This window comes from Eutrigla gurnardus (assembly GCF_963514095.1).
Source record: "Eutrigla gurnardus genome assembly, chromosome: 15".
Taxonomy (NCBI): Eukaryota; Metazoa; Chordata; class Actinopteri; order Perciformes; family Triglidae; genus Eutrigla; species Eutrigla gurnardus.
In genome coordinates, this window is record NC_139938.1 from 8,523,731 (window position 1) to 8,550,938 (window position 27,208).

General features: G+C 42.6%; 4 protein-coding genes across 4 annotated transcripts in view; 2 read left to right on the forward strand and 2 right to left on the reverse strand.

The window, feature by feature from the left end:
* The window catches only part of ripk4 (receptor-interacting serine-threonine kinase 4), a 92,615-nt gene that overhangs the window by 40,560 nt on the left and 24,847 nt on the right, over positions 1 to 27,208 (reverse strand). The gene's annotated exons all lie outside the window — the stretch shown is intronic.
* atg101 (autophagy related 101) lies at positions 123 to 1,670 on the forward strand. Its single transcript, XM_084028517.1, has 2 exons — positions 123 to 793; positions 881 to 1,670. The coding sequence occupies exons 1-2, from the start codon at positions 542 to 544 to the stop codon at positions 1,283 to 1,285; spliced, it is 657 nt and encodes a 218-aa protein (XP_083884643.1). The 5' UTR covers positions 123 to 541; the 3' UTR covers positions 1,286 to 1,670.
* On the reverse strand, positions 3,066 to 11,021 carry zbtb21 (zinc finger and BTB domain containing 21). Its single transcript, XM_084028333.1, has 2 exons — positions 10,882 to 11,021; positions 3,066 to 8,110 (listed from the first exon to the last, which is right to left on the reverse strand). Exon 2 carries the CDS (start codon positions 8,106 to 8,108, stop codon positions 5,076 to 5,078), a length of 3,033 nt encoding a protein of 1,010 aa, XP_083884459.1. The 5' UTR covers positions 8,109 to 8,110; positions 10,882 to 11,021; the 3' UTR covers positions 3,066 to 5,075.
* Positions 12,650 to 26,894, forward strand: umodl1 (uromodulin-like 1; the record flags this gene model as incomplete). The annotated part of the gene is made up of 17 exons (XM_084028339.1): positions 12,650 to 12,725; positions 12,867 to 13,109; positions 13,381 to 13,539; positions 15,382 to 15,509; positions 15,733 to 15,916; positions 16,563 to 16,703; positions 18,176 to 18,430; positions 18,687 to 18,944; positions 19,656 to 19,768; positions 19,917 to 20,136; positions 20,657 to 20,794; positions 20,877 to 22,471; positions 22,595 to 22,755; positions 23,019 to 23,255; positions 25,377 to 25,533; positions 25,662 to 25,746; positions 26,215 to 26,894. The coding sequence occupies 17 exons, from the start codon at positions 12,650 to 12,652 to the stop codon at positions 26,400 to 26,402; spliced, it is 4,338 nt and encodes a 1,445-aa protein (XP_083884465.1). The 3' UTR covers positions 26,403 to 26,894.

The window sequence follows — 27,208 nt, forward strand, 5'->3', positions numbered from 1 at the left end:
ACAAACTGTAAGTCCCAGAATGCACCGCGACAGTTTGCGAGACTTTGTTGTTGTCCGGTCGTCGTGCAAAAAGGAGCGTGTTTCTTAACGGAGGACAAGATGTGGTATTTAAAAACCTTGTTTTAAGCAGGACTTCTTTGTTTTTGATAAAGTAGTCGATGTAAGTTCCATTAAAAAGGCGCAGTAAGTGGAAAAACGACCTCAAAGACAGTGTTGTGGACCTCGCGACTTGCCGTAGATTTTCCAGCTGTCACCATAACCAATATCTTCCTGTCCCATTTGTAGCAAACAGCTAGCTAGCTGTTGCAACAATGTCCATGTGCTCATTTCGCACATATTAAATTTAGATTTAGGTTAGCCTTCGTGAAAAAACACCATTTCGTGTTTTAATATACTGTGATGCAGTGGGATTAGGCCCCGCCCATCCGCAGAGGTAAACAAAGTATAGCTTCGTCACCTAACGTGATCGAGCTGGGCCACAGCAGCCGTCGCCAGCCTTCTACAGCCGTCCCATGTGAACGGTAACAACCATCATTTCGCAATGAATTGCCGCTCAGAAGTGCTCGAAGTGACCGTGGAGGCGAGGCAGGTGGAAGAAGCGATGCTGGCGCTGCTGCACACCATTTTACTGCATCGCAGCTCCGGGAAGTTTCACTACAAAAAGGAGGGCACCTACTCCATAGGCACCGTGGGCACTCTGGACTTCGACTGCGATTTCATCGATTTCACCTTTGTGAGGGTGTCCTCGGAGGAGCTGGACAGGGTGATCAGGAGAGCCGTGTCTGATTTCAAGGTAATTGGTGGTTTCAACGAGTGATTGCTGACTGCAATACTCGGGCAGGCCTATAATCTCACGACTTGATTACATGCTATCTTACAGGATGCTTTGGGCAACTCCGGCAGCGATGGCATGGGGCAGATCTCCCTGGAGTTTTACCAGAAGAAGAAGTCTCGCTGGCCTTTTTCTGACGAGTGCATTCCCTGGGAAGTGTGGAGCATCAAGGTCAACGTTGTCAACCTGGCCAATGAGCAGGAGAGACAGATCTGCAGGGAGAAGGTGGGCGAGAAGCTGGGCGAGAAGGTGATCAATGTGGTTGAGGTCATAAACCGCCACGAATACCTGCCAAAGATGCCCACCCAGTCTGAAGTGGACAATGTCTTCGACACCAGTCTCAAAGATGTCCAGCCCTACCTTTACAAAATCACATACCAGATCACAGACTCTCTGGGCACCTCTGTGAGCACGACGATGAGACGGCTGATTAAAGATACGCTGGCACTGTGAGGACGATCCAAGACGGAGAGGAAAAGGGATCTGGACGATTTGATCCATAACTGTATCTATAGTCATGCCTGACAACTCTTTTTATGACCAGAAACACAGTTTGCCAGCTCCAGTACAGTGAAGCAGAGGCCGTGTAATCAGTCACGTTTTTGATGTCTCTGCTGTGGTTTCCATATTGCTTGTACCTAAGAATCTCAATTATGTAATGATGATTTAGAATATTTTTTGTTTTTTTGCAAGCTTTCTCTTTCAAATAATCTTCACATTTCATCTAGAAATATAACGTCAACACAGTAGCAAATAACACAATATATCTTTTCAAAAGTAGTTTCTGATGTCAAATCTGTAAATTGTTGATCTATGGCAATAAATGTTGTTCATTGTAGCTAATCGTAGTTAACAACCGTAGGTCTTTCAAACTATGTCAACCTTTCTCAACATTTATGATGAGAAAAAAGCTGATGGCAATGAGAAACTCACAAGACTGGATCATATAATAAGAAAAAAATCAGATTTTTTCCCCCCCTTTATGCAAAAGATATGGCAGAGTTTGCGAGCACATTTCCTCATCTATGTGAAAACTTCCTCCCTGCACAGCTCATGGAGAGTTTGACCTTCCACATGGGTAGGACAGGATTTCCAGTTTACAATTTTTCCAAATTAAAGCAAACGCCTCCTAAATTCACTCCCAAGTTTTCCAGCCAGAATTTGTCATCGTGGCCCACAGCTTGAAAAACATCCCCTGACTCCGGGTCTTGTGCCAACAGGATAACGTCTGTGTCCGTTTCCACATACTGCAGTTATACAGGTAGACAAGCAAGATAGATGGATGCATAGATTTGGTAATGCATGACAAAATGTTTTTGTGTGTCACTAAATCCAAAGCCCTAAAGTCAATCAAGTCAATATTGTATGCAGGCTGTCTTATGCTGGCTTTGAAGTAGTGAGGCAGTGTGCAGAGGTGGAAATAGAGTTTTGGTGAAAAAGAAGACACAGTGAATCTAGATAATGAATACGGTTGAATGGTAACTTCAGAGCTCCAATGTGTCTATTTCAAATAAGACAAAGTTAAAGGGGATATATGCTCATTTTTAAATTCACACTTATATTTGTGGGTTCTACTAGTCAAGTCAGATTATTTATATAGCACATTCAAAACAACCCAAAGTGCTTTCTAGTCGAGGCAGATGAGTAATGATACGTATACACAAATAAAGACATAAGAGGTGCATCAAAGGCATTACAACAATGTAATGCAAACAAAAAGGAAGTAAAAAATGAAATTAGGAGATATTAAATAAAATGAACAGATTAAAAGCTAAGTAAGAGGACATTAGAATGAAGTTAAGAAGGGAACAAAATGCTCGGTCACCTCTGGTTTTGAGGCATGAGTGGGGGACTGAGAGGAGTTGATGTGAGGATGAACTAAGAACATGTTTACCTATTTTAATGTAAAAAAAAAAAAAAATTCTCACTTGGCTCATGAGAAAAATATGGCTCACCTTTGCAAGGTTTGTTCTCAAGTTGTAGGTGGAGGTAGTCATTATTCTAATGAGCATGCATGTGACATAAGAAGGGGAGCCAAATCTGAATGTCTTATTGAATCTGAATGTTTTCTGATCTAGACGGTCAACAAAAAAACTGACTGGGTCGTCTTATTTCATAGTCTGTGGGCTGGTGAGCACTACAGATACCCAAATGTACACAAGCACTAAAAGAGTGAGTTTTAATGGCAGGGTTATGGAAATCCTATTTATGGAAAAAATAATAATTTTCAATATCACACATGGTTGTATATATACTCCATTGTTACTCTTTATTACAGAAATGAAGCACAAAAAAAACTGTAGAAAAACCTAAACACAAAACAGCTGCAAGTTTCCAAAAGCAACAATAATGCAACCAATGCTGATAGAAATATTCATTATTGCAGTGAGAGCACAGGAATACTAAAAAGATAAAACCTTTGTTTACTAACAAAATTGGAACAAAATCAAGGGTACAAACACTTCCATGTATACAACTCTAATCATTTCTGTGAAACTTTCAGAAATCATTTTATCACAAGAAATTCAAAAGCACTATTATCAATACAGAATCTCTCAAAATAATACAATAACATCAAAATTCAGCTCGCGTTACAGAGGAAAATAAATCCCCATAGTTTCTGTGGAGCACTCCTTGAATGCAAGATCTCCCAAATGTTTAGCAATCATAATAATTTATGACAAAAGGTCTAATCCATCAAGCCAAAGCAGAACTATACACACACTTGTACAAGAATGCAATTGTGAAACAACTTGAATACAATCAACATATTTAGGGAGCAGGAACACTTTGTCACCATTCAGAGAATAAAATATTTGCTTTCTAATGCTTCCCTCTTCTTGAAAAGCCTGAGTCATAAATTATGTGAAACTCTGTTGTGCTTTCATGTCAAATAATATCAACAAAATCGTTTTAATTGCATAAGGCCATCAAAGCACTGTAAAGCTCAGTTATTACCACACTGGTGTTGCACTGGGGTGGTGGACTTTAGTGATTCAGAAATTGTGACGTCTAACAAATTATAGAATTTTTGTATTTATCATATATATATCATATATATATATTTATATATAACCATAAATTGCATTGCTTTACTGTGTGCTTTTTAAAACATTCTTCTGACAGGTTGAATGATGTTATATTTAGGATATATCAAATCAGCCCGTTATTTTCACTGACCAGTTTTTCACTACTAAACTCGTCTGAGCACTTTTTCACAATTATGTTTTTTCAGGAACATTTAGAACGCTTTGTGTTCATATTGAGTGATGATTGCACTCATCTCATTCATTTGTGTACGTGTAAAAAAAAAAGAAGTAGCTAGTAGTTAGGAATATAAAATACTGCATGAAGACTACGCAATTAATTAAGGCTGCATACAGAAGTCCTAGTCCTAAAAACAACAGGTGTCTGAGGTGCGTTTGATATACAGTTTGACATATACATTTGTAGTATACTGACGGTCTTATTCAATCAGTCCATTACACAAAATGATGCAAAAGCAATAAGAAACTCAAATGTGAGAGAACGCAAATTCATTCACTCAAAATTGAAAGGAATGCTAAGAATATAGAAACAAAAGTACTTGGTCTATTTACCATTTATACTTCTGCAGCCTAAAACTTCAGTCAGCGAAAGGATCCAAACAAACCCCCTCTAACAGAATCAAACCGTTGAACAAAGTGCATATTAAAAACATTGTCGAGGCCACCAATATTATCTTTAGGGATGTCACTCACACCAAGAGATAGATCTGATACAAGAGCAAAAAACACCAATCTGTAATTCAACGGCAGATTCCAAGAAAAAAAAACAAAAAAAACAAGCACTTTTTCCAACACTGAGAAAACAATGTATATAGTTGTCACTGTACCTTTAAGTCAAAAAGTGGTACGGCTCATAATGAGGGGTACAACGCTTGTTTTCTCAAAAACACCTAGATAGATAAATACAAGTAGACAACTAAAGGAGGTTTAAAATAGATAAATGCTCATTTTGTAAAGAAAATAAACCAGTTATACTCATCTCGTCTCACAGAGAAATCTAGCACTTGATTGCACATTCACGTTTACACCTCTAATGAACATGGCCACTTCAATATATATATATATATATTTATATATATATATGACATTGGAGGCAAGCAAATAAGCTATACATTCAAAGTCTTCCTTTTGTAGGCTGAGGTGTGTTTATACCAACATTAAGTAAGAGAAATGCACATGGAGAGCCCGTCTGATGCTTACACATGGATATGACTCTGCTCGTGGCTCCAGAGGCTAAAGGCCGTCTTGAAGGTCCTGTGACAGAGTTTACACATGTACTGCCTCTTAAACGTCAGGGCAGAGAGAGACGGCGCGTGGTAGAAGAGTGTGTCGGATTCCTGAGGACCACCTGGGTTCTCTGCGCTGTTTGACCTCGACAGCGGGCTGTGGCTGCTGGGCTCCAGCTCGGGCCTCGTCGTTTTGCTCGCTGCTGAGCTGCAGGGCTCCGGACTGCTGGACTCATCAGCCATCGCCGCAGCGAGTGGCGCCGCCGGGGTGGATTTGAGCACGGAGGCCTGCGGGGAGGGACGCTCAGAGTTTTGAGGGGTCACGGGAGGGGAGGGAGACAGAGGTGAGGCGTCTCTGTCGATCTCTTTGGCTCCAGGTTCGTTAGCGGTCGACATGTGGGACTGGAAATGGCTCCAAAGGCGAAAGTTGGTCCTGAAGGCTTTGTTGCAGATGTGACAGATGAATGGTTTGATGTGGCATAGCAGCTCCTGGTGTCGTTCCAGGTCTTTGCGTGAGCTGAAAAGATTCCCGCATTTCTCGCATGGCCACACTCCGGCCTCCTCGGGCCCAGATCTGGTGCCCTCGGAGTTGTCCATCTCGCTCACGGCCTCCTCCATCGGCTCCTCTTTCACTACCAGCTTGCCATGATGGCCCATGCTCAGGTCCTCAGGCACATAAGACGAGGAGTCTTCGGAATCATACATGGGCGGACCTGAGGAGTCGCTGTAAGTAATGATCTCTCTCGAGCTCCCGTGAGGCTCGTCGCTGTAATGCTCCTCACTGAGGATTTCGGACGCCTCTTCATTGCTCTCTTGCTGCTTCAGGTGAATCTGGTCTTTAACCGTCATCATGTTGTGGTTGTGGACCTCCACCTGGTGGCGCCATATGCTGAAGGAGGACTTGAAGGTCCGCATGCATTCCAGGCACGTCAGTTTCTTGTACTTACAGTGCGCCTCGTGGTCCTTCTTGACCGTGGGACTTGAGAATCGGAGGCCACAGTAGGGGCACACGGTTGCATGGCGACAGCCCCTCTCATGGTCGCCCTGCTCAAAGAGGGACGACAGCTTCATATTGCAAAGTCTGCAGGTGTAAGCACCAGCGTCTGTGTTCTTCTGCTGAACGTTCTCATCCTGTTCCTGGTAGAGGATGCTCTCGTCGGCCGCGTCCTGGTCAGCTTTTTCAGAGGGATGCATTCTTAAATGCTGCCTGTACTGAGACTGGAACACAAATACTTTCCCACAGTAAGGACATATGTAGCTGGGCCTCGATCTCTTCTTGGCGAGTGCAGGAGATTGCAAACCCTGCTTGTTCCTCTTTAACTTCCAAAGCAAGGCTTTCTTTATTTCCCTCTCTCGCACAATGTCTATCAGCTTCTTTTGAAATTTCTCGTCCAGCACCGAGGAGCTGGAGGAGGACGCCGGGTTTTGTACGACACCGTGCTGAGTTTGGCAGTGAGTCCACACTTTGAAGTTGGTATGGAAACGCTTGTGGCAGATGTCGCAAGCATATGGTTTTTCGGGGTTGTGATACATATTTACATGACGATGCAGTCCAGCATTGGACCTGAACACCTTTAAACAGTTCCAGCATTTGAAAATCTTGTTCTGAGGTGGCTCGTCAGCGTCGCCGCTGGCACTCTGAGGTACTGTTTCTGACGCGTTCTCATCATGCGAGACGGTGTGTTCTTTAAAGATTTTGGTCTTCTTGAACGGGTACCTTCTGTTGTCCGGCCTGTCCTTTCTTTTCCCAAAAGGAGTGAAGTCTGGCTTGGAATCTTGGTCATAGTTGGTTTGCAGTTCTTTGAGATTGACCGGCAATGCTTCTCCGACTGTGATTCGAATAATGTCCATGGGGTCGGCGAGTGGACTGCTGGGCTCAGCCTTCACACTGCACTCTCTTTCTACCTGAGTGTTTTCATCATACCTGCTGGGGCACTTTGACCTGAGAACCAGGGGAGATGTTCTTTTTGAATTGCCGTTGTGAGCGGATGTTTCCGGCCCAGAGGCTTTTGATGCCATTTTAACAACAGACTGCTCCCGACTTTGCATCTCCTTGAGCTCCAGTGTGGGTGAGAAGACCGGAACGGGGCTGTCCATGGACAACGATCTTCGGAGCAGGCTTTTTATGAGCGGCCCACTCCGGTCTATGGTCTGGCTTGGCTCAGTGGCCTGACCCTGAAATGGCACTTTGGTTTGATAGTGGGACTCCAGCTCCTCATCCTCCTCTTTAGTGTCGGACTGCAGCCTGATGTGCTGCACTTCCGCATCACTGAAAGACACTGATGATGTCAGCTGGGGCCTGATGGAGGTGACGTGTGATGAGTTCCCTTTTAATATGGAGGCGTAGGGATAGGTGGACTTCCTTTCAGCAGAGTCACTCTGTTCAGATGGTTTCCTGCTGAGGGATTCAGAGTTCCGGACTGATTCATACCGGTTGCGTTCTGACTGAGGCGGAGCCGACTCTTGAGTAGAGTGGGGAGTCGACGATCGCTCTGGTGTTTTCCTCTGATAATTTGGGCGAGAGGGGTGGGTTGCGTCATTCCGGACCCGACGCACAATGACGCTCCTTGTCTGGAGATCATTCTCATCCTCTTCTGAGAACGAAAGCCTTTTTCTCGACACACAGTAGGATGCATGGGGCCTTGTTGACACAATGTTGGTGAGGAAAGGGATTCCGAGGCTGTAGCCCAGCTCTTGAATGGCTGCCAGGCTGCCTTTGTCCACAAAAAGTGAGGAGGAGTAAATGTAATTCAGAACTATCTCGAAGGCGTCAGGCTCACAGAAGTCCAGGTTTACCACTGTCAGCGAGTCTGCGTCCATCCTTGTGAACAGGGACTGGAAATACTCACTGGTGGCAGCCAGAACACTCTTATGGGCCTGGTACTTCTGGTCCGCCACAACCAGGACCACGTCACACATCTGGCCCCGCAGACGCTGCTCATTCAGGACCCCTAACACGGAGAGGGCATGGGAAGGATTGCTGTAATGCACTAGGCTCTCCATGGCTGAAAGACAAGAGGATTACAATTTAAAGCAGGAATGTAAATCAAAAGGTTATCATTAAGTGTAAAGGCAGGTATGAGCAGACACATGCACACATGCAATAATAACCAACCGGAGGTCAGGTACCTGCACTATCGGCCTCTTATTATTACGACAAATATATTATACTAATATATCTGGTCATTGCTCACGCTACAACACCATCATTGTCATAGATACATACTTGATTTACATGATATTATCGCAGTATATATACATTTTTATATACTGTAGTCCGACATGTGCCAACTGTTCTACAAACATGTAAAATAATATCAAACAAATATCAGCATCTAAAAAAAAATCAATACACAGTTATCATCTCTAAACAGCATAATTAAATCCACTACAGTGTTTAAATGTTTCTGTCAAAACAACTTGATCTTACTGCAGGTTTTGACTATTTATGAGCATTTTTTGTAATAAATACATTTTAAATTCTTCATGAATTAATGCAAGAGGAAGATGTAATTTGTTTTCACATTTAAGAAATAATTTGACTTTTTACAGTCATTAAATATACTTTAAAAAGTTATCAGCTGCCACCTGATGGTCAATAGAGGCAACAAGAAGTCTTGAATGTGAAAATAATTAATTGTTTTAAGGGACAGTAATGACACCAATGATATACAGTAATTACTATGACTTAGTGCTGATTAGCACATATTTTCATAAACGATTAATCATTGAAGTAATTTCAAATGCTTTCATTGACGCAATTTTTTGGGATTATGAATAATGACTTAAATTAAGTACATTGTGATAGTTTATACAGTTTAACATAATTTAACTAGTAATGGAAGATATAACTGTATGTTTTCTCTGGCAATTGAGCTGGTTGTCATTTGTGATGTCATCAACAGTTTAACCTTTAACCCCAACACGAAGATCATTAATACAGAAAGAAATACACTTTTATGGACATTATGTTACGAGTGAGAAGGTATGAAAACGCAGCTCTGTCAAGTCAGCCTCAGTAACACAGACACATGCTTTAAAGTAAAAGCGTCATTGGTGGGTCAGCTCACGAGAGGAAAAGATCACCTCCACATACAGCTAAACTATGTTTCATATGCTTCTGTGAGAGGAAAGAGCAGAGGTGGTATTTCATGCAGCATCTGCGTTTATATTTAGCACGTGTGACTATTGTTTAGGCCGTCATCTACTGAGTTGACTGTCAGATGAGCTGTTTTAGGAAGTTTCGGTTTTATCACCGAAGCTAAACAATTTCCTGGGGGAAATCCTCTATTGGTAAGCAGGTTCTCTCTCTAGCAGGGTAAAATGGACATAAGGCTGATCCACTGTAATGTACACCAGACTGTTAATGAGGTACACAAGGCCGTAGGTTTGGGTTCAGTGTGTGTAACCTGTGTTTTTAGTTACAGGTACACTTAAAATCAAATTAAAATTATTTTTGTTTGTTTGTTTGTTTTCCATATCATTTTTACATAAAATACAAACAGAACGTATGTTTACCCCTGCTGTATAGTTAAGGCACTACTTAAAATACCTTTATGAGAAAATCAACAGAAAATAATAATATAGATGACATGTTTTTTTTTTAACTGGAAAAACACATCTGTTAACTGCAGCAACAAGTGAAGGCAGCCTGTATTTAGCCTGATACGCATAACAAATATGCAGTATGGAGATTTTTTCTTGTTTTAAAATTAACCTTCAGTAAAAGTGAGGAGGGAGAGACAGAAATAGTATTGTGAAAAGTGAGGGGAAAACAGCTCCACCATCCCTTCGAGGTATGGTTAATACACCAGCACTGCAATAAATCACACTTTAATTAAGGTTTTAATTAAGTTAGTAGTTTTTTTAACGCTGATTGAGAGCAGGGTGGATCAACTTTACGGTCATATTGGAGGCTGTATATCAGTTACCTTTTTAAATACAACATTTTTCACATTTAAGGTTTTTACAATCCTAGTTTTCTCAAAAACAACGCATGTTGCTCCTCAAGGCGTTTATTTTGAAAATGGTCACCGGAAGGCGAGCTACTTGTGTTGACGCTCGCTGAAATAGGCTCATGGGCACAGGGCAGACGCTTCATTCATTCGTCAAAACCTCTCCATCAGAACCCGTTAGTCCACGTCGGGAGACCCAACGGCGTCGTTTCGGCCGTGGTGTCTCCCCGCCGGAAGTGAGGCGTTCAAACTTGAGACCACAACACGAGACGAGGCTCGGTTTCTCTCGGGACTGACACAACTTCTCCAACCGAAACGCCACTTTCACTTTAGCGGAGAGTCACGAGTGTCTCGTCTTGTGCGGGTAACAAGGCGAAAGAGCCGCTGTTCCGCTTTAACGGGTCCGTCAAATGAGGAGGGGGGAAAGTTGAGCCCATTTTAATGGACTCCGCCACGACGATCCCGGAATGAAAACACAGTCGGTGCAGACAGAGCAGCGAGGGGAGTGTGTGCGCGTGTATGTGTGCGTGTGTGTGCGCGAGGGGGGGGTTAACTGTACCCGCTAACTTACCCGACCCCCCGGTGGAAGTGGTGTGTGTGTGTTTGTTTTTCTATCTTTCCAAAAACGGTTCAACCTGGCCCGACACGACGTAGCGGTCGGCTGCAAAATAGGTTTCTATCTGGTCGGGTTGAACGGCAGCACAAGCCCCTTTTTTCTAGTTACGTCAGGGAGGAGACGGAGAAAGCGACTCTTCCAACTATGTTCCAGCCTCCCGCGTAGCGGAGCCTCGCGGTAACTTTGCCGGCGCGTCCACACTTACCCTGCCCGTCGTCAGAACGCTCTTTCCTCCACACGGCCGGGACTTTGTTCACTGTTGTGTAGATTTCTGCGCGCTGGTCGTGATTCCATCCATCTTGAATTTGACGTCATCCCACACCAGGGATGAGGTCATCGCAAAGAACGCTCGTCACGTGCACTGCGCTCCGATAGGCCGGCGAGGGACCAGGAGGCGGGGCCAGCGGAAGATTTGACACTGAAGCTAATTTAAAGGGATCGCTCGTATTTTTCCTGTTGGCCCCAAGTGTTTCTGCCTCTTGCCATGTTTTCATTGTGGCTCACTGAAGTTGCTCTCCATATTGTAATTGACAGTGTTCTGGAGGAATGTTCTGTAATTACTTTTATGTGCGGTTTAAATTAAGTTCTCCATTTAGCTTGTGTTGCAGTAAACTGGACATGGGTGGAGAGTTATTTTAGTTTCCTGTTTAAAAAAAAAAAAAAAAAGCAAATATTCACTGTGAGTAAAAACAATTAACCAGAGCCCACCTTTTGATTTTTAGCTAATCTATTTAAATTCATTTTTTTATTTTCTATTTTACATAGAGAAGAGATCGATTGTTATAACTGTGATGTACAAATATAATATACCGTTAACCCCAATGAAACCAATTAGGCGGGTGATTGACTGGACTTTCGCGGAGCAGTAGGTTTGTGTCATTACTGGCATCCAGTAGGGACATGTTGCTGCTAATTCAGCCTCCAGGCTTGTTCCCAGAAAGCCTCGTCAGCTCACCATGACCCAATCAGGTGTGGCGCTGGTGGTGAAAAGCATGCATTCTGCCTAAAACCATGTTCTGTTGAGCTGATCATTTTTATTTTGTGTGTAGTGACCTTATTCGACTCAGCCTGTCATCCCGCGCCTCCCTCCCTCCATCATCACGCTGCAATGCATCTGCATGTAGAATTATCCCTTAATGACTGACAGAAGTTTAATGAGGCACATTTTCACACCTCATTACTATTAAAGAAGCACTATTACATGATTCACTACATTTAAACGTGAACGTATCCTCACAATTCATGGAGTCCAAGAGTGACAGAATGTCGTCTTTTTCTAAAGAACATTTCTCTGACGGCCAAAGCATCCCGCTGTTCCTTCATATAATGAGACCGAAGTGGGGAAATGGCAGGGACGTTCTCACTCCTGCTCACCTGACATTAACGGCTGACACAGACTGTTCATGCCAGCAGAATAGCAAACACTGCCATGGTTACCTGTGTGGAAACCAAGTCATTAGGGACTTTGACTCCTCCCATTCCACCTCTCTCTCCGTGGCATCATTAACATGTTTACTGACACCACCGAAGAATGAGTAAAATGACAACTTATTTATCCTACAAAACATAAAGGCAAGACCTGAGCTCCCTTTGTGAAAATGACACGAACCAAAGGCTTTTATCTTTAGAATAAACGGACTCGCTTGTTGTCATGCTGCCATACTTCATGCCAATACAACATCAAATAGTCAAAACATTGTAATATTCTTGCAAAGATGAATGTCATTTAACCACACTGACAGATGTAACTCCAAATGTTCTCATAAATCTAATACCTGCTAGCTGTCGTTCAATGTGGTTCATCAGGGACTGATGGTGCTATGGGGGGAGGGGGGGGGGGGAGGAGAAAGACGGAGCCACAGAGGATTTAGTCTTTGAGTACGCCCTGAACAGTGTGTTAGCATCATCTCAAAGAGCAACATGCACAAACAATGTCGTCGTTAAATATGTGGTGGAGATTTTGATCCGTGAAAATGAGTTGGATGCTCTCCGTCTGGGTGGCGACGGCCCTGCTGGCACTCTGTAAGGGACAAAACACTGTGCATGAAGGTAAGGCCTCTATTTTATTTTCATGTATTATCTACATTATGAGTCAAAATCAAGCAGCATGTAAATGTCTAAATCTGATGTTATGATGCAGCCGCAGAAGCTCAGTCAACAGTAGGATTGACAAGATGTGTTTAATTCTAGGACGTAGCCTGTCTGCGTCTGGCTACCATCTCTGTGTTCACAATGAGACGAGGAATGTGAGTTTCCTGGTGATGCATACGGTCCCCTATACCGTGACAACGCCTTGTGGCGGCTGGCTCCTCTCAAGGACATGTACAGTCACACTTTACAGGATGACCCACCAGACCGAGTACAAGACAGTGATGGAGCGGGTCACCAGATGCTGCTCCGGCTATGTACAAGTTGGCCGTTACTGCGCCCTGCGTGAGTCTGGCTGCACATCATACTCATCGCATGCGTTCAAAGATGATATAGAAGAGCACAAATTGTCCTGTTTGATCTCGAGTGTCTTCACACAAGTGTTTATAAAATGTGATGCTATTGCATGGCACGGCGAACACAGGCAAGTAATCAGCACGACCTTTCAGTGTGCTGCTGTGTGCAAGACACCAGATGGAAGCACAGAAATCTTGAGTGCTACAAATATCTTGCTGCTAATTTATGGCCTGTAACATGTTATTTCCTTTCAATGAAGCTGTAAACAGGACTGTTGAGTTCCCTGCCAGGCCAGGATCCTGTCCAACTGCAGATGGATCGCATCCCAGATCTGAGGACTGTGAGTGGGATGTGGACTGCCCAGGCTGGCAAAAATGCTGCCACGGATCGGGTCGTTTTCTCTGCAGTGATCCTGCAAGTTAGTTGAGCCGATTGTTTTTTTTTTTATGTGTTTTTAAAAGAATGTAATGCAAGAATGCATTTATTATTAATTTATAGCCGAAGCCTGAAAAACCCTGCAGATAGTTTCAGACAATTAAACAGATGCGAGGGGGATCATGTTTTTCATGATCAAAGCACTGAAACATTACATTGAGCCAATGTAAAGCCTGCAGCCCTGTCTCCTAAAAAGGACTTTCCCATACAACGAAACTGCATTGTGGATTACGTTTTGAGGGAACAAATCTGGCAGGAATTGCGTTAGCTTTTGACTTATCACAAAGTTTGTAATGAGTCGGTGTAGGAAGGAGTGTGAAGTCTCTGTGAAGTCACACATATGTTTCTAAAGAGCTGTTGTGAAGCTCAGAGTGGCAGTGATGACACAGCCTAACTCCGGTCAATCCAAAGATGGGCAAAGAGGTGGATCTTCGGTGGGGCTGAGGTGGGCCTGCCCTGGGGGATGCAGCAGAGCAGACAGTGATACCTGAGACGGAACCCGCCTATCAAGGCAGCGTACATAAGCAGCCACACACCCAATAATGCACCAGGCTGTAACCATGTTTATTTCTGCTGTAAACTTGTTTATTTCTGCTTGCTTGCTATTGAGACCATAGACTGTAAATAAGACGTGGTGGTAGTCATTGTGACGTACCCCATTGGTCTATGGACTACGGTTTTCAAGCCTTGATTTTGGCCATCGCCATCATTCTTGCAACCAGTGAAGGAAGTGACCATATTTGGACTGCGGAGGAGTGACGGATGGATCTGATGAACACAAGCAGCAGAGCTGCACCCTGAGCAGCAACCCAACTGGATCTGGATCCATCTGAATTCTGGTGTCAAGCATTGTCAAGCAGCGAATTGAATTGGCAGCGTGGTAGCCATGGTAACAGCGGCATGGTAGCAACGCCATGGTAGCAACACCGTGGTAGCAACATGGCAATCACAAGGGAGTAGAGTCATTTTCCTCATAGACTTCTATACAATCAGACTTCTTTTTGTCACCAGAGGAGTCGCCCCCTGATGGCCAGTAGAGAGAATGTGAGTTTTAAGGCCCTTCAGTGTTGACTTCACTTTTCAGGTTGCCCTGATAGAGACTGACTTGGTTTTGGATGCCGCCTCAATTGGTCATCAGAGGAACTGCAGGTTTTGTTTTATCCCTTCCAAGTTGGCTTCATTTCTCAGCACGTGAGGTTGCTGCTTGGTCAAAAACACGACTTGTGTCCCGCGTGAACCAAGTACTTTGTTGAATGTTTGTTTTGTTTCAATTTCATAGTCATTTTTAGCCAAGTCCAGGAGAAAAAATGTTTCCTGCGAAACCTAATTGAGAGTGCAGTTTAATTGTATGGGAGCATTACACACACATAGTTGTGTAACTGTACACGTTACAGTTAAACACTCATACTAAGTTAGACTGTAACTGGTGCTCATGAATTCAAGATTTAATTTCTCACTGCATACCATTTCATCTAGACAACCGTCCTATTCAAACCTGTTGAGTGGACGATCTGTGGTGTATTATAATGATAACATCACTGTTACTTTTATAAAAAAAAAAAAACAAGAAAAAAAAAACAGGGCAAATAAAATCTAATTGTTACTGCATTTAGAGACTATACATAAATGCTTTAGGGACAATAAAGGGACTATAACTATAATTTTGTTGTTTTATTATGATATTATATGATGTGTTATGATATGCTATGATATTATATTATATTATATCATTTGGCCACACAGCTCCTAAAGACCCCACTAGGTTTAAGTGAGAAGATATATATTTGTGATTCGGGTGAATTGACCTTTTTGACTTGACTTTCAGGCTCAGCCAATTATTCCAAGAATGGAGGATACCGTTTTAACGCAACAGTGACAGTGAAGACAGATTACCAGCAACTGATGTCCAGTGATAGAGGACATCTTAATCACACAAGATTGCTGCAAGCAATGGTAATACTGCTGCTGATACTAATACTGCTTCTAGACTTCTGCTGCTTATATAATAAGACTCTGCTGCCAACACCAGCCAGCTACCGGCACTTTCTCTGGTTTTTCTCTTCATCCGAACACAGAAGGCAAACCAAGGCATCCACTTGTCTGTTTAAGATGTATGTGTTTTAAAAATGAATTTCACACAGATTACCTTTTGTGTTTATGTCTCTAACACTAATAGGTGACTGGAGCTCTGCAGTCTGATGTTTCCGTGTACTACCTCAGCTCACAGCCAGTTCATCCCTACAGAACTGCCACCTCTCTGCTGATCGACTGCAACTCCACCCTTTCACTGCACAATGTCACGTCAAAGCTGCATCTTCTCCTCAAACACATACAGGAGGTGTCGTCTGTAAGCGTGGAGGGTGAGGAGACAGTTGTTCTGTGAGCAGTCGAGCCCCCTTTCTTCAGAGGAATGACATTCTTGTACAGTTCTGAGAATGATTCATTTTGCAGAGAACACAGTGTTCAGGAAAGAATGACTCAAGCGCACAGTTTCCTTCTCCCACCACTTCTGTTTGACTGACAGTCATCTGTGGGATGTTTCCTGCAATAGCGGAAAATAACAGTCAAGCCACACACGCGCACGCACACACACACACACACACACACACGCACACACACACACACACACACGTCACACTCATATTAATTATGAATAAGTCATACTTGTTATATTTTCACAAAAGGCACAGAGCTCACCATTCAATCAAACATGCTTTTGAAATGTTCTTCTAATATTTTCCTTCTTAAAGCACAAATTCAATTCATCACTTTATGTCAGCATGATAATGTCCTTTCATTTCTATAAGGCACCTTTGAGTTACTTTTAAATCAGACAATAAGGCAACTTGCACCTTATATATTATATATATTTACATGAAATCGTTACTGTAGGTTTTCTACAACAACATTTGTGTGTATAATTTCACAATTGAACTATATTTCAAGCAGCATGCACTCGTAATAGTATAGTTCCAGTGTAACGTCTTCATGTGTTTCTTCCTGCAGATGTAGACGAGTGTGCACAGCCGTCTCTCCGTCAGTGCTCCCTTCAGGCTGACTGCAACAACACCGTGGGCTCCTACCACTGTGCATGCCACCAGGGATTCATTGATGTTGACCCCAGTAACCCTGGAGCCCACTGCACAGGTTCGACCGTGTGTGTGTGTGTGTGTGTGTGTGTGTGTGTGTGTGTGTGTGTGTGTGTGTGTGTGCATGTGGCAGCTGTGAATTCAAAAGTAGGAAATCATAACACCCCGAAGCCTTCACTTCACACCTTATATCACACATCTACCATCTCTTTGATACCACTTACTAATACAGTGATTATACTCTCAAAGCCTAAAATGATGGTAAACATCCTTTATAATGCAAGTAAAGCTGTGAATACCTCCTCATCATTTTTGGTTTCATTATATAATGTTTCCAACATTCTCTGTGGAGTAAAATTCTAAATATAAATAACAAATATTAACAATTGAATTAATTAACAAAACAAGAAACAATATTAATGTACTTACTTAATATATTTAAATTCATATCATCTAGCAAATTATGATGTATTATACTTCAATATACAAAAAGTACACACATAAATTGGTGCATTATATTATATTATTATATAAAACATTCAAACTAGTATTTCCAGTGAATCATGAACCATGAAACTCAATAATGTAAACTAAACTAATACATGTTGTATATATTCATCTTTACTACAAAGTATTGCATTTTACTGCATTATATTTGATTGATCAATTTGAATGTCTTTAGGGGAATCATCTAAATATATTCAAGAAAAGTCCAGATGCCAGATCACTTCTGCTTTTCAAGAAACACTGTGAGCGTACAGTCATAACTGAGAGATGAGCACCCCTCCTTCTCCTTCTTACACTGTTGGTGAACGGTGTGATCATTTCCCCATATTCTTCACTAATTTATTGAAATGGATCATAATTAATAATATTTATTCAGTGTCTAACAGTCAAGGATATTTGTTAACAGTGTGATAATTCATGATAAGTGTACCTGGTATTTTTTGGACTGACTGGAGCCGATCTGGTGAAACAAAGAGTAAGCTGGAACATTCTGCGTGTAACTTGTGTGTACATGGGTCGACCTTCATGTTCCTGTCAGGGTCACATGACAGGGAAATGCACTCGAGTCTAACAAGAAGGTGGCAGGTAAACACAGCTGTGTAGAAGAAAACACCACAAGAAACACAAACCTAGGATTCCGGTGGAAGGGAAGACTATGCAAGTCTTGTCTTTGGCTCAAACAAACCACCAGCTTTAATATTATGGAAATATATATAGACCCCAGGAAAAATAGCTACTGTCTAAGACAAACAGAAGCTAAAGGGGATCAAGAAAGAAAGCTCAAAATGAAGTAGATGCCTCAACATGTGCCGAAGCACTTCCTCTAAGCTGCTTGAACCAGGAAGTTGAGGTCAGGCTAAAAGTGACAACATTCTGTTTACACCACAAACACCACTTTTAGACATAACGATACTGAAACTTGACTTGTTTTTATATCATCAGACCAGCAACACTGCTTTGTGGCAGGTTCATATTTTTGCATCAGAAACGTTGATTTCAACATCTTGTATTCTCTCTCCCCAGCTGACGTCAACGTGGCGACCACCACGGAGCACCCTCTTACCTACCTTACACCGACGAAGACACCCCTCACCCCGGCTTCCAACAGCACACAGGACCCTCTGGGCAACAGCATCACGGGAGTCTTCACCTCCTCGGAGACCAGCATGACTACAGCTCCGAGTAACTCGAGCACTGTCGCTTATAATTCCTCGCAGTGGACAGGTTCTGCACCTTATAGCAGCGTGAGCTCAACTGTAGAGCCGACAACCGCGTGCTGTAAGCAACATTTGATTTTATCCCAAGGTTGCTTAAAATCCTCTTCTGTATCCAAATAGAAAATTGTCACCTGAAAGTGGAAAGTCTTTTGCTCCAATTCATTCTCTAGCTGATAAATCTTTTTAAAGGAATCCTTTTAGAGAGAACGCTCACTTGCTTTCTTGCTGACATGAGAGGTAGCATGTTATTCTTGTCTCAAAGGAACTTAATGATTGTTAACACAGAATGTCCCCTCTCCACTACCACCACCTTCCAGCTCCTCCCAGCATCACCAGCGCATGGTCGGCTAACGTCACAGGAACCTCCTTCTGTGTGTACTGGTCCGGCCAGGTACAGACAAACCAGACCTACCAGGTTGTTCTAAGGAAAAGGTCAGAGGTCATTCAGTCTTGGATGACCAATCAGTCCATGATGGAGGTGAGGGAACTGCAGCCTGGAGCTCTTTACAATGTTACCGTCACACCTGTTTCCTGCGGAAGCCAAGGATTTGCCCTTCATATATCAGTTAAGACTGGTAAGTGTGAACAAAGATGAAGTTGATAGTTCAAGCAGGCGGCAACCTCCAACCGCCAACACTGATTTGCCTTAAACTTGCATTTTCTCTACTGTCCACCAGGGGGCGACTCCTCTGGTTGCAAAAAGGATTCTGATTGCATGGAAGTCTATGAGAAAATGAGCCTACTTCTCACTTGATTTATTATCTCAGTAAAGTTTGTAAACATGAGTCTATGGTCTCAATCTCTAGTTTCAAGTCTTCTTCAATACAGCATGATGTTTATTTTGTAAATGATGGTCCATTTAGAGCCAAATAGATCATAATGCTTTAGGGCGGGGCTACCATGTGATTGACAGGTCATTAACATGCTACCAGTGCTATTAGCTACTAAGATGACTTTAACACTTAGCTGTCCAAGATGGCAACAGCCGAAATGCCAAACTTGAAGCTTCAGAACTGTAGTCCAAAACCAATGGTTGAAATCATGATGACTCCTTCCACCTCGTATATACAGTCTATGAGTTCTAGCACCTTTGACTCTCTGGTTTAGTTAGGCCCAGGACTGTTAGGGAGCTGATATAGCGATATACTGTTGCACTTTCTTCCAACAAATATACTTATTGTAAGTCGCTTTGAATAAAAGCTTCTGCCAAATGCCCGAAATATTAATGTACATGTAATATTTAATTGTAGAATATGTGTGCGTGCCAATAAAGTATTTTCTTCCAGATGCTCAGACTCTTGACGCCACAGCGCGTCTCACCAACATCGAGTTCACTGCAGATTTGTACAACACCAGCAGTCTGGCCTATGAAAACCTCACTGAGAGTATTACAGAGGAGGTAGGTGTGTCTGTTCACCACTGACTGAAGAATGTGATCTTTTGATTGAATTCCACAGTGTAAATATGTCCGTTTAATGAATTACCAAATTTGCGTTAAAGTTGTTTCATTACTGTGGCGGTGGGGCTGTTTCCTTTGTCGCCAACAGATCTACCAGTCTCTGTCCCCAGAAATGAAGGCCATGGTGGATTCAGGCCAGCTGAGAATCGAGATCAGAAGCCTTTCAGAGGGGAGTGTGGTGGTCAACTTCACCATCATCGTGGACCCCAGTCGAAGCCAAGACATCAGTAATGTGTCCACAGCTCTGCTGCACTCTCTGATGAACAGCACCAAATACACTGTGGATAAAAACAACACAAGAACAAATGGTATGTCCATTTATATTTTTATATAACAGTGTGTTTTATAAAACCAAGGTTGGTGCTAGGAAGTGCTTTAAAAGGTCTTAATATGTTAAAAGTAACTTTCAGCAAAGTCTAAGTTGGATTTTACCCATCAAGAGTTTTGATGAGTGAAAATTAATAATACATTCTGGGCCATCAGGTTTATCCAAGTTTGGGTTTGTAGAATTCAAATTCTTATCAGAAAGCTGTTTCAAAGATGGGGCAGGAGTTTGAAAAACAATGATATTCACAAGGCAATGTGAGTATGATGTTGCTTTAGAGGAGCATTGTGGGAATATTTGGATCTTGACCCACACCAGGACCTAAGACACAACCTATTTTGTATCAAAAAGCAATCAAGAGAGTGAAACGGTTAGTGTCAGACAATCTAATAATGCCTGTCTGGTTATCACGTAGGAACTATATTTAGCCCAGAAACCAACAATACAATACTAAGAACAACACAAAGCCTGATTACTGAGCCTAATGCGTTTTCCTTTTGCAGATTTTAATGAATGTACTTTAGGGGACAATGACTGTTCCCAGTGGGCTATATGTACAAACACCTGGGCCTCCTACACATGTGTTTGCCTGGACGGATTTATAGACAACAACCCAGAAAGGCCTGGGCGAGCCTGTCAAGGTACAGTCTCAGTGTGGTGGTGGGAAAGATTCATTACATAGATTAGATGCACTAAATAACCACACTGTTTTGTCATGTGCAGAAAACACAACAACCACTGCTGCTCCAACACCCACCACTACTGTCCATATAATCACCACTGCCCCCATAACTACCCATACAACAACAACAACAACAACAACAACAACAATAATTACTGCCCCAACAACTACCACTACTGACCCTACAACTACCACTACTGACCCTACAACCACCATTACTGCTGCTATAATCACGACTACTGACCCTACAATCACCACTACTGACCATACAACCACCACTACTGACCCTACAACCACCATTACTGCTGCTATAACCACCACTACTGACCCTACAACCACCACTACTGACCCTACAACTACCACTACTGACCCTACAACCACCATTACTGCTGCTATAATCACGACTACTGACCCTACAATCACCACTACTGACCATACAACCACCACTACTGACCCTACAACCACCATTACTGCTGCTATAACCACCACTACTGACCCTACAACTACCACTACTGACCCTACAACTACTACTACTGACCCTACAACCACCATTACTGCTGCTATAATCACGACTACTGACCCTACAATCACCACTACTGACCATACAACCACCATTACTGCTACTATAACCACCACTACTGACCCTACAACCACCACTACTGACCCTACAACCACCATAACTGCTGCTATAATCCAGACTACTGACCCTACAACCACCATTACTACTGCTATAACCACCACTACTGACCCTACAACTACCACTACTGACCCTACAACCACCACTACTGACCATACAACCACCAGTTCTGACCCTACAACCACCACTACTGACCCTACAACCACCATTACTGCTGCTATAATCACGACTACTGACCCTACAACCACCATTACTGCTGCTATAACCAACACTACTGACCCTACAACTACCACTACTGACCCTACAACCACCACTACTGACCATACAACCACCACTTCTGACCCTACAACCACCACTACTGACCCTACAACTACCACTCCTGACCCTACAATCACCCCTACTGACCCTACGACCACCACTACTGACCCTACAACCACCACTACTGACCCTACAACCACCACTACTGACCATACAACCATCACTTCTGACCCTACAACCACCACTACTGACCCTACAACTACCACTCCTGACCCTATAACCACCATAACTGCCCCTGTAATCACCACTACTGACCCTACAAGGATACTTTCTGCCCTTACAACCACCAATCCTGCCCAAACCACCACTACTGCCCCCATATCTACCACTACTGCTGCCTCAACAACAATCATTACTGCCCCAACAACCTCCACTACTGCAATGCTATCCATGGCCTCTACCACTACAATCCCTGTTAGCAGCCCCACTACCACCATTACAGCTCCTATGACCACTGCTGCCCTGACAACAGCCACCAATGCCTCTATGGTAGGGGCCGTCTCAGTCCAGTGCAGGGTTGCTGCCATCACTGTGACGGTTGCCAAGGATTTTCTCCTGAGCAACAAGATCAGGGAGCAGACTCTATACATGGGCTTGCCAGAATGTGCCGTCAATGGAGGCAATGCCACTCATGCCCAGCTGACCGTGGCCTGGAATGAGTGTGGAACGAGTCTTGTGCATGTGAGTTTTGAAAAAGATTTTGCATTCATCTATTCTTTTGCATGTTTCATAGACACTATGCCTGCCAGTATTTTGTCTGTAAAGAGCATTAACTCTGAATATAACTTTAATAACTTATTTTAGAATGAAACCTACTACACGGCGTATGTAACCCTGTTCAACACCATGGACGTGTACGCGTCAGCCAGTGGAACAGTAGAGGTACCCAGAATACGACTGGAGGCTCCCATCATGTGCACCTACATGAAGAGCATGCTCATCTCCGCTGACTTCGGCTCTATGGGGTACACTTCACCCACTTGAGCATTTTTCAAAAGAGCCTCAGAGACGCTTATTTACTTTCTTACCCAGAGTTAGAAGAGAAGATTGAAGTCTGTATGTCTGTACCGTAAATAACTGGAGCCAGCAAACGGTTAGCTTAGTTTAGCTTAGCATTAGTACTGGGAACAGGGTAACACAGCTAACCTGGCTCTGTAGTGAGCTTTTTGTTTGTTGTTTTGTTGAATATATGACTGTATACATGTTTTTCTTTCTCACTCATCTCCAGGTATGACATGATCAAAGATCTCATCACAGGCTCGGGGTCGTTCCAGGTGACGGTGCAGCTGATGAACGGTACAATGCCTCTACCCCACAACTACAGCTTGTCCTCTGAGGAGGCGGTGGTGGTGGAGGTCAGCCTCAACACCTCCTCAGAGCAGATTAAAGTAGTCATCAGCAAATGCTGGGCCACTCCAAGCAAAAACCCCGGAGACACCTTTGGCCACACCTTCCTGGAGAACAGGTCTGCTTCCATCTACAGCTCTACTTTCACTTTTAGTGTTTGAGCTAATGCATGTACATTTTCTCTCACTTTAATCACTAATTCTATTACTGCTACCATTACTATCACCACTATGTAAGAGGGTCCTAACCCTAAGGGCATGAGCCTACAGGCAACTGGCATTACTGACTTTTTTATATTAATGTTTGATCCAATCACTTTTTTAACTCAAGATCATGAGTTCATTATTTTCTTATGCGTTTGTTTTTCAAAATAATCAATGAGAAGCTCCCTTCATGCTTTTCAAAATAAAATACTAACAGGAGGTTTCCATGACAACACTGTAATTGCTGGAGTAATGAGGACTTTGTGACCTAGAAATATACTAACAGGCAAAGGAAAAAGGTTGAGAAACTGTTTGTTACTTCATGTGTTGTAATCTAAATCAATATAAAAGGTATGTGATGTGGTTAGTCATCACATACCTTTTGCATTGAGCATCAAGACTCAATATAAATTTAGCTTTTTCAACAAAAAGCATTCTAAAATTAATTTATAATGCTAAATTATTTTAGTCAGAGTTAAATAAAAAAAATTCATACCACTCTCATGTCTATCTGTGAAAATATGAAGCTAAAACCAGCAGCGATTTAGCTTAGCATAGCATAGTGACTGGAAGCAGGAGGAAGCAGCTACCCTGGCTCAGTCTAAAGGTATCACAGTCTGCCTACCAGCACCTCTACTTTGTTTAATCCATACAAACAGTGATTTACTGGAGTCTTGTTGTAACCCTGGTGTTGCAGTATAACCCCGGTAAAACCCCACAGAGATTTGGAAGTGCTGGTAGGCAGATTAGAATAGAATGGAATAGGTCTTTATTGTCCACCGGGGTGGAAATTTGTCTTCAGCTCACAGGACATAGGAAGTGACAAACTGCACCACACAACAAAGAGAGTCAGTAAGACAGTTAGTTAAAAACAGACAGATGAAAGACAATTCATACAACAATTCATACAACAATTGTTTGATGTATTACTTAATATATATAATAATTTCTTGAGTTAAGAATGTTGATGGCACTTGGGATAAAGGACTTTTCAAATATATTTTTAGTTGCCATCGGCTAAAACTTTTGTTACTGAATATTTTGTTCCTGGAAGCAGCTGTTTGGGGGGTAGGCACAGTTGGCTAACCCCCCGTCTGGACACCAGAGGGCTGTAAGGTGTGGTGAAACACACATAAAACATTTGAAACAATCTTGAAAATCACCAAGCTGTCTGCCCATGCTCAGTGGCGGCGATGTACTCAGCAGTGTGTGTGCTGGTATTTCTGTTAGCTGTTAGCCAAACACACACTTAAAGAGAGCAAACTGTTTCCCACCCATTGTGTCTCAGAGTAGCAGATTTGAGGTCAGTGATGCACTCAGCTGTTATCACCAGCGGTTAAGAGTAGTGATTGAGAAGTCGGCAGTCAATGGCTGTTTAAAACAGGCAAATAAATAAAGGTGTTTTCAGAAATTCCCACTGCAACCATGAGAGGTCCAAGAGCATGCAGCCATAACTGTACACCTAAATATTACGCAGTTTGCTGCAACAGAATGTGAGATTAGCTGTGGACAGATACAGAGGTGCACGCACACAAACATGACTGCATGATCCCCTGGCAGAGATAATAAAAACATATGTGAGAGTGGTATCAATGTTGTCATCAGACTGTCGGCAAGAAAAAACATTAGTGTATTTTCATAAAATGTTCAAGTGTTAAAGGAAAAACACCATATCATCCTAATGCACCATTGTATTTACAGATATACAAATACATACTGAACCAGCTTGTGCTGCAGATGAAACATAATTACAGGGAGACACATTTCTGATTCCCCAAAAGTCAAATTGAACTCATTTAATCCAACACCTCAAGCAAAACAAATACTGACAACCAACCCACAGTCAATTAGTAAATCAGTCCAATAATTAACTCAATGTCATTGGCTGATTCCAACAGAGTGTCACACGCCTCCTGATGTGGTTTTATTACAACCTCAAACCGACAGTTGAATATTGCTTCAGATTGTTCTGTCTGTTTATACACGCTGCATAAGAGGTGCAGAAAGAAACGCTGCAGCTCCCTCTGTGTCAACAGCTGTTCCCTGAACCAATACACCAAAGTGCTGATGAACGGGAACTCCAGCACATCACGTGTCTCTGTGAAGATATTCTCCTTCGTCAACCTGGATGTGATCTACCTGCACTGCCAGGTCATGATCTGTGTGCAGGGGGGATCGGATACCTGTGTGCCTGTGAGTCCATCCTATGAAGAAAATCTGATACAACCATGAAGCTTCTGTAGAAGTGGATGGATCTTAAATCATTTAGTTGTTTGAATGTTGAAGAAGAGATTCTTCTCCTTTGTCGTGTTTCCTTGCAGGACTGTCTGCAAAGAACAGCTCGGTTTTCAAACGCAATCGGGACTGGCTTCGGTTCCTCCGGGCCTCTGCTGAAGTCAGACGAAGGTGAGTTCTTCACGCAGAATATCAACACCTGCCTTTCACTCTTCTGAGATATGTGGCTCCGTTAGAAATGGATGTGTTTAAATGTGAGTGAAGTAACACGGACACTTAGACCAGTTTGAAAAGTAGAGCAGCAATCAAGGTGTTCAGGATCCATTATAAACCTGAGTGTCTCTGAATGGTCTCGCTGTAGAACCCTCCATCATCAGTGTGATGGAGAGGAGAGTTTAAGTAGCGTGATGGAAAATTTTAAAAGCCCCGAAGCCGATAAATTATCTTTATTTGAAGTGAGTTTATTTTCATGATGGACTCGTGAGTTGAATTGAACATTTCAGCCTCATGGAAGTGTGCTGAACAAAAGAGCTTGTTTCAAGAGCGAGTCACAGCCCTTCAGTTTAAAGTAGTCATTTTTTTGTTTCCCTTTTACTGGACGTTTGCTGGTTTTTAATTCTCCCAAACACATTCTTGCAGAGTCCTTTGACGAGGAATACAGCACCCTTCACTTAGTTGGCATCTCCTGTCTGGGAATCGGCCTGACGCTCTTCTTCATCATCGGCTTCGTCTGCCTTTTCTACTTCCAGAGGAACCGCATCGGACACTACAATTTCAGCGCCAAACCCAAGCAGGAGAACTTCACCTACCTTGTGTTCAACACCTAGGGGTGCAACAGCAGCAGCAGCAGCACCCACAACCACAGTCACAGAATAGGAAAAGATAAACTATCTTGCAGCAGCAGATACAGGACAGCTGCCACTGGGTGGCACTGTTGCACCATTCGCTTATTAGTTCTCACCAAACATTGCAAACCTTTGCACATTTAACAATGAATGAATTACAGATTATTTATATGTATATTTCACTTCCCCTCGACATACATTTAAGATATTACAATGATGAAGTAGTTGAATAGTGGAGGGTCAAATATAAAGATATGTACTGAATATTTAACATAAAAGAATAAATTACTTGTTAGACATTTTTAAAAACTACATTTTGCCTTCAGCTGAAACGAAACATGTTCACAAGCAGGAGACGTGTTGGAGAGAAGATGTACATTCAGAATATTGAAAGTGAGTATGGAGAATATTTACCTACATGCGTGTGATGTAATGACTTTGCACTTAACTAGATCATGTGGCAAATCTTCGTATAAAGAATCGTGTTCATGAAGTAAAATATCATAATAATACAGGTCAAGCAGAGTTATCTCTTTATTTGTGTTTAGCTGCTATTTTTCTACAACTACACGTTTCGTATTTGTACCGTTTGTGAGAGACCTGAGATATGAATCTGGTACAAACTCTTCTCTCGTGCTGTGTGGCGAAACAATAAACATGTCCTGTATGAAGGCAGACACTTGGTGGGGCTGCTGTCGCAGTTCTTCAGCTCTATAGAAACATGGCAAGATGGAGTCCTGCATGCACAAAAACAACATGTGTACACTGTTTACGGAGGACAGTGGAAT

What these genes read in the sequence shown, in the direction of transcription:
- atg101 (XM_084028517.1), top strand. Translation starts at nt 542, where the DNA reads ATGAATTGCCGCTCAGAAGTGCTCGAAGTGACCGTGGAGGCGAGGCAG. An exon ending in GAGCCGTGTCTGATTTCAAG is followed by an intron (nt 794 to 880) that starts GTAATTGGTGGT and finishes GCTATCTTACAG; the next exon opens with GATGCTTTGGGCAACTCCGG.
- zbtb21 (XM_084028333.1), bottom strand. Translation starts at nt 8,108, where the DNA reads ATGGAGAGCCTAGTGCATTACAGCAATCCTTCCCATGCCCTCTCCGTG.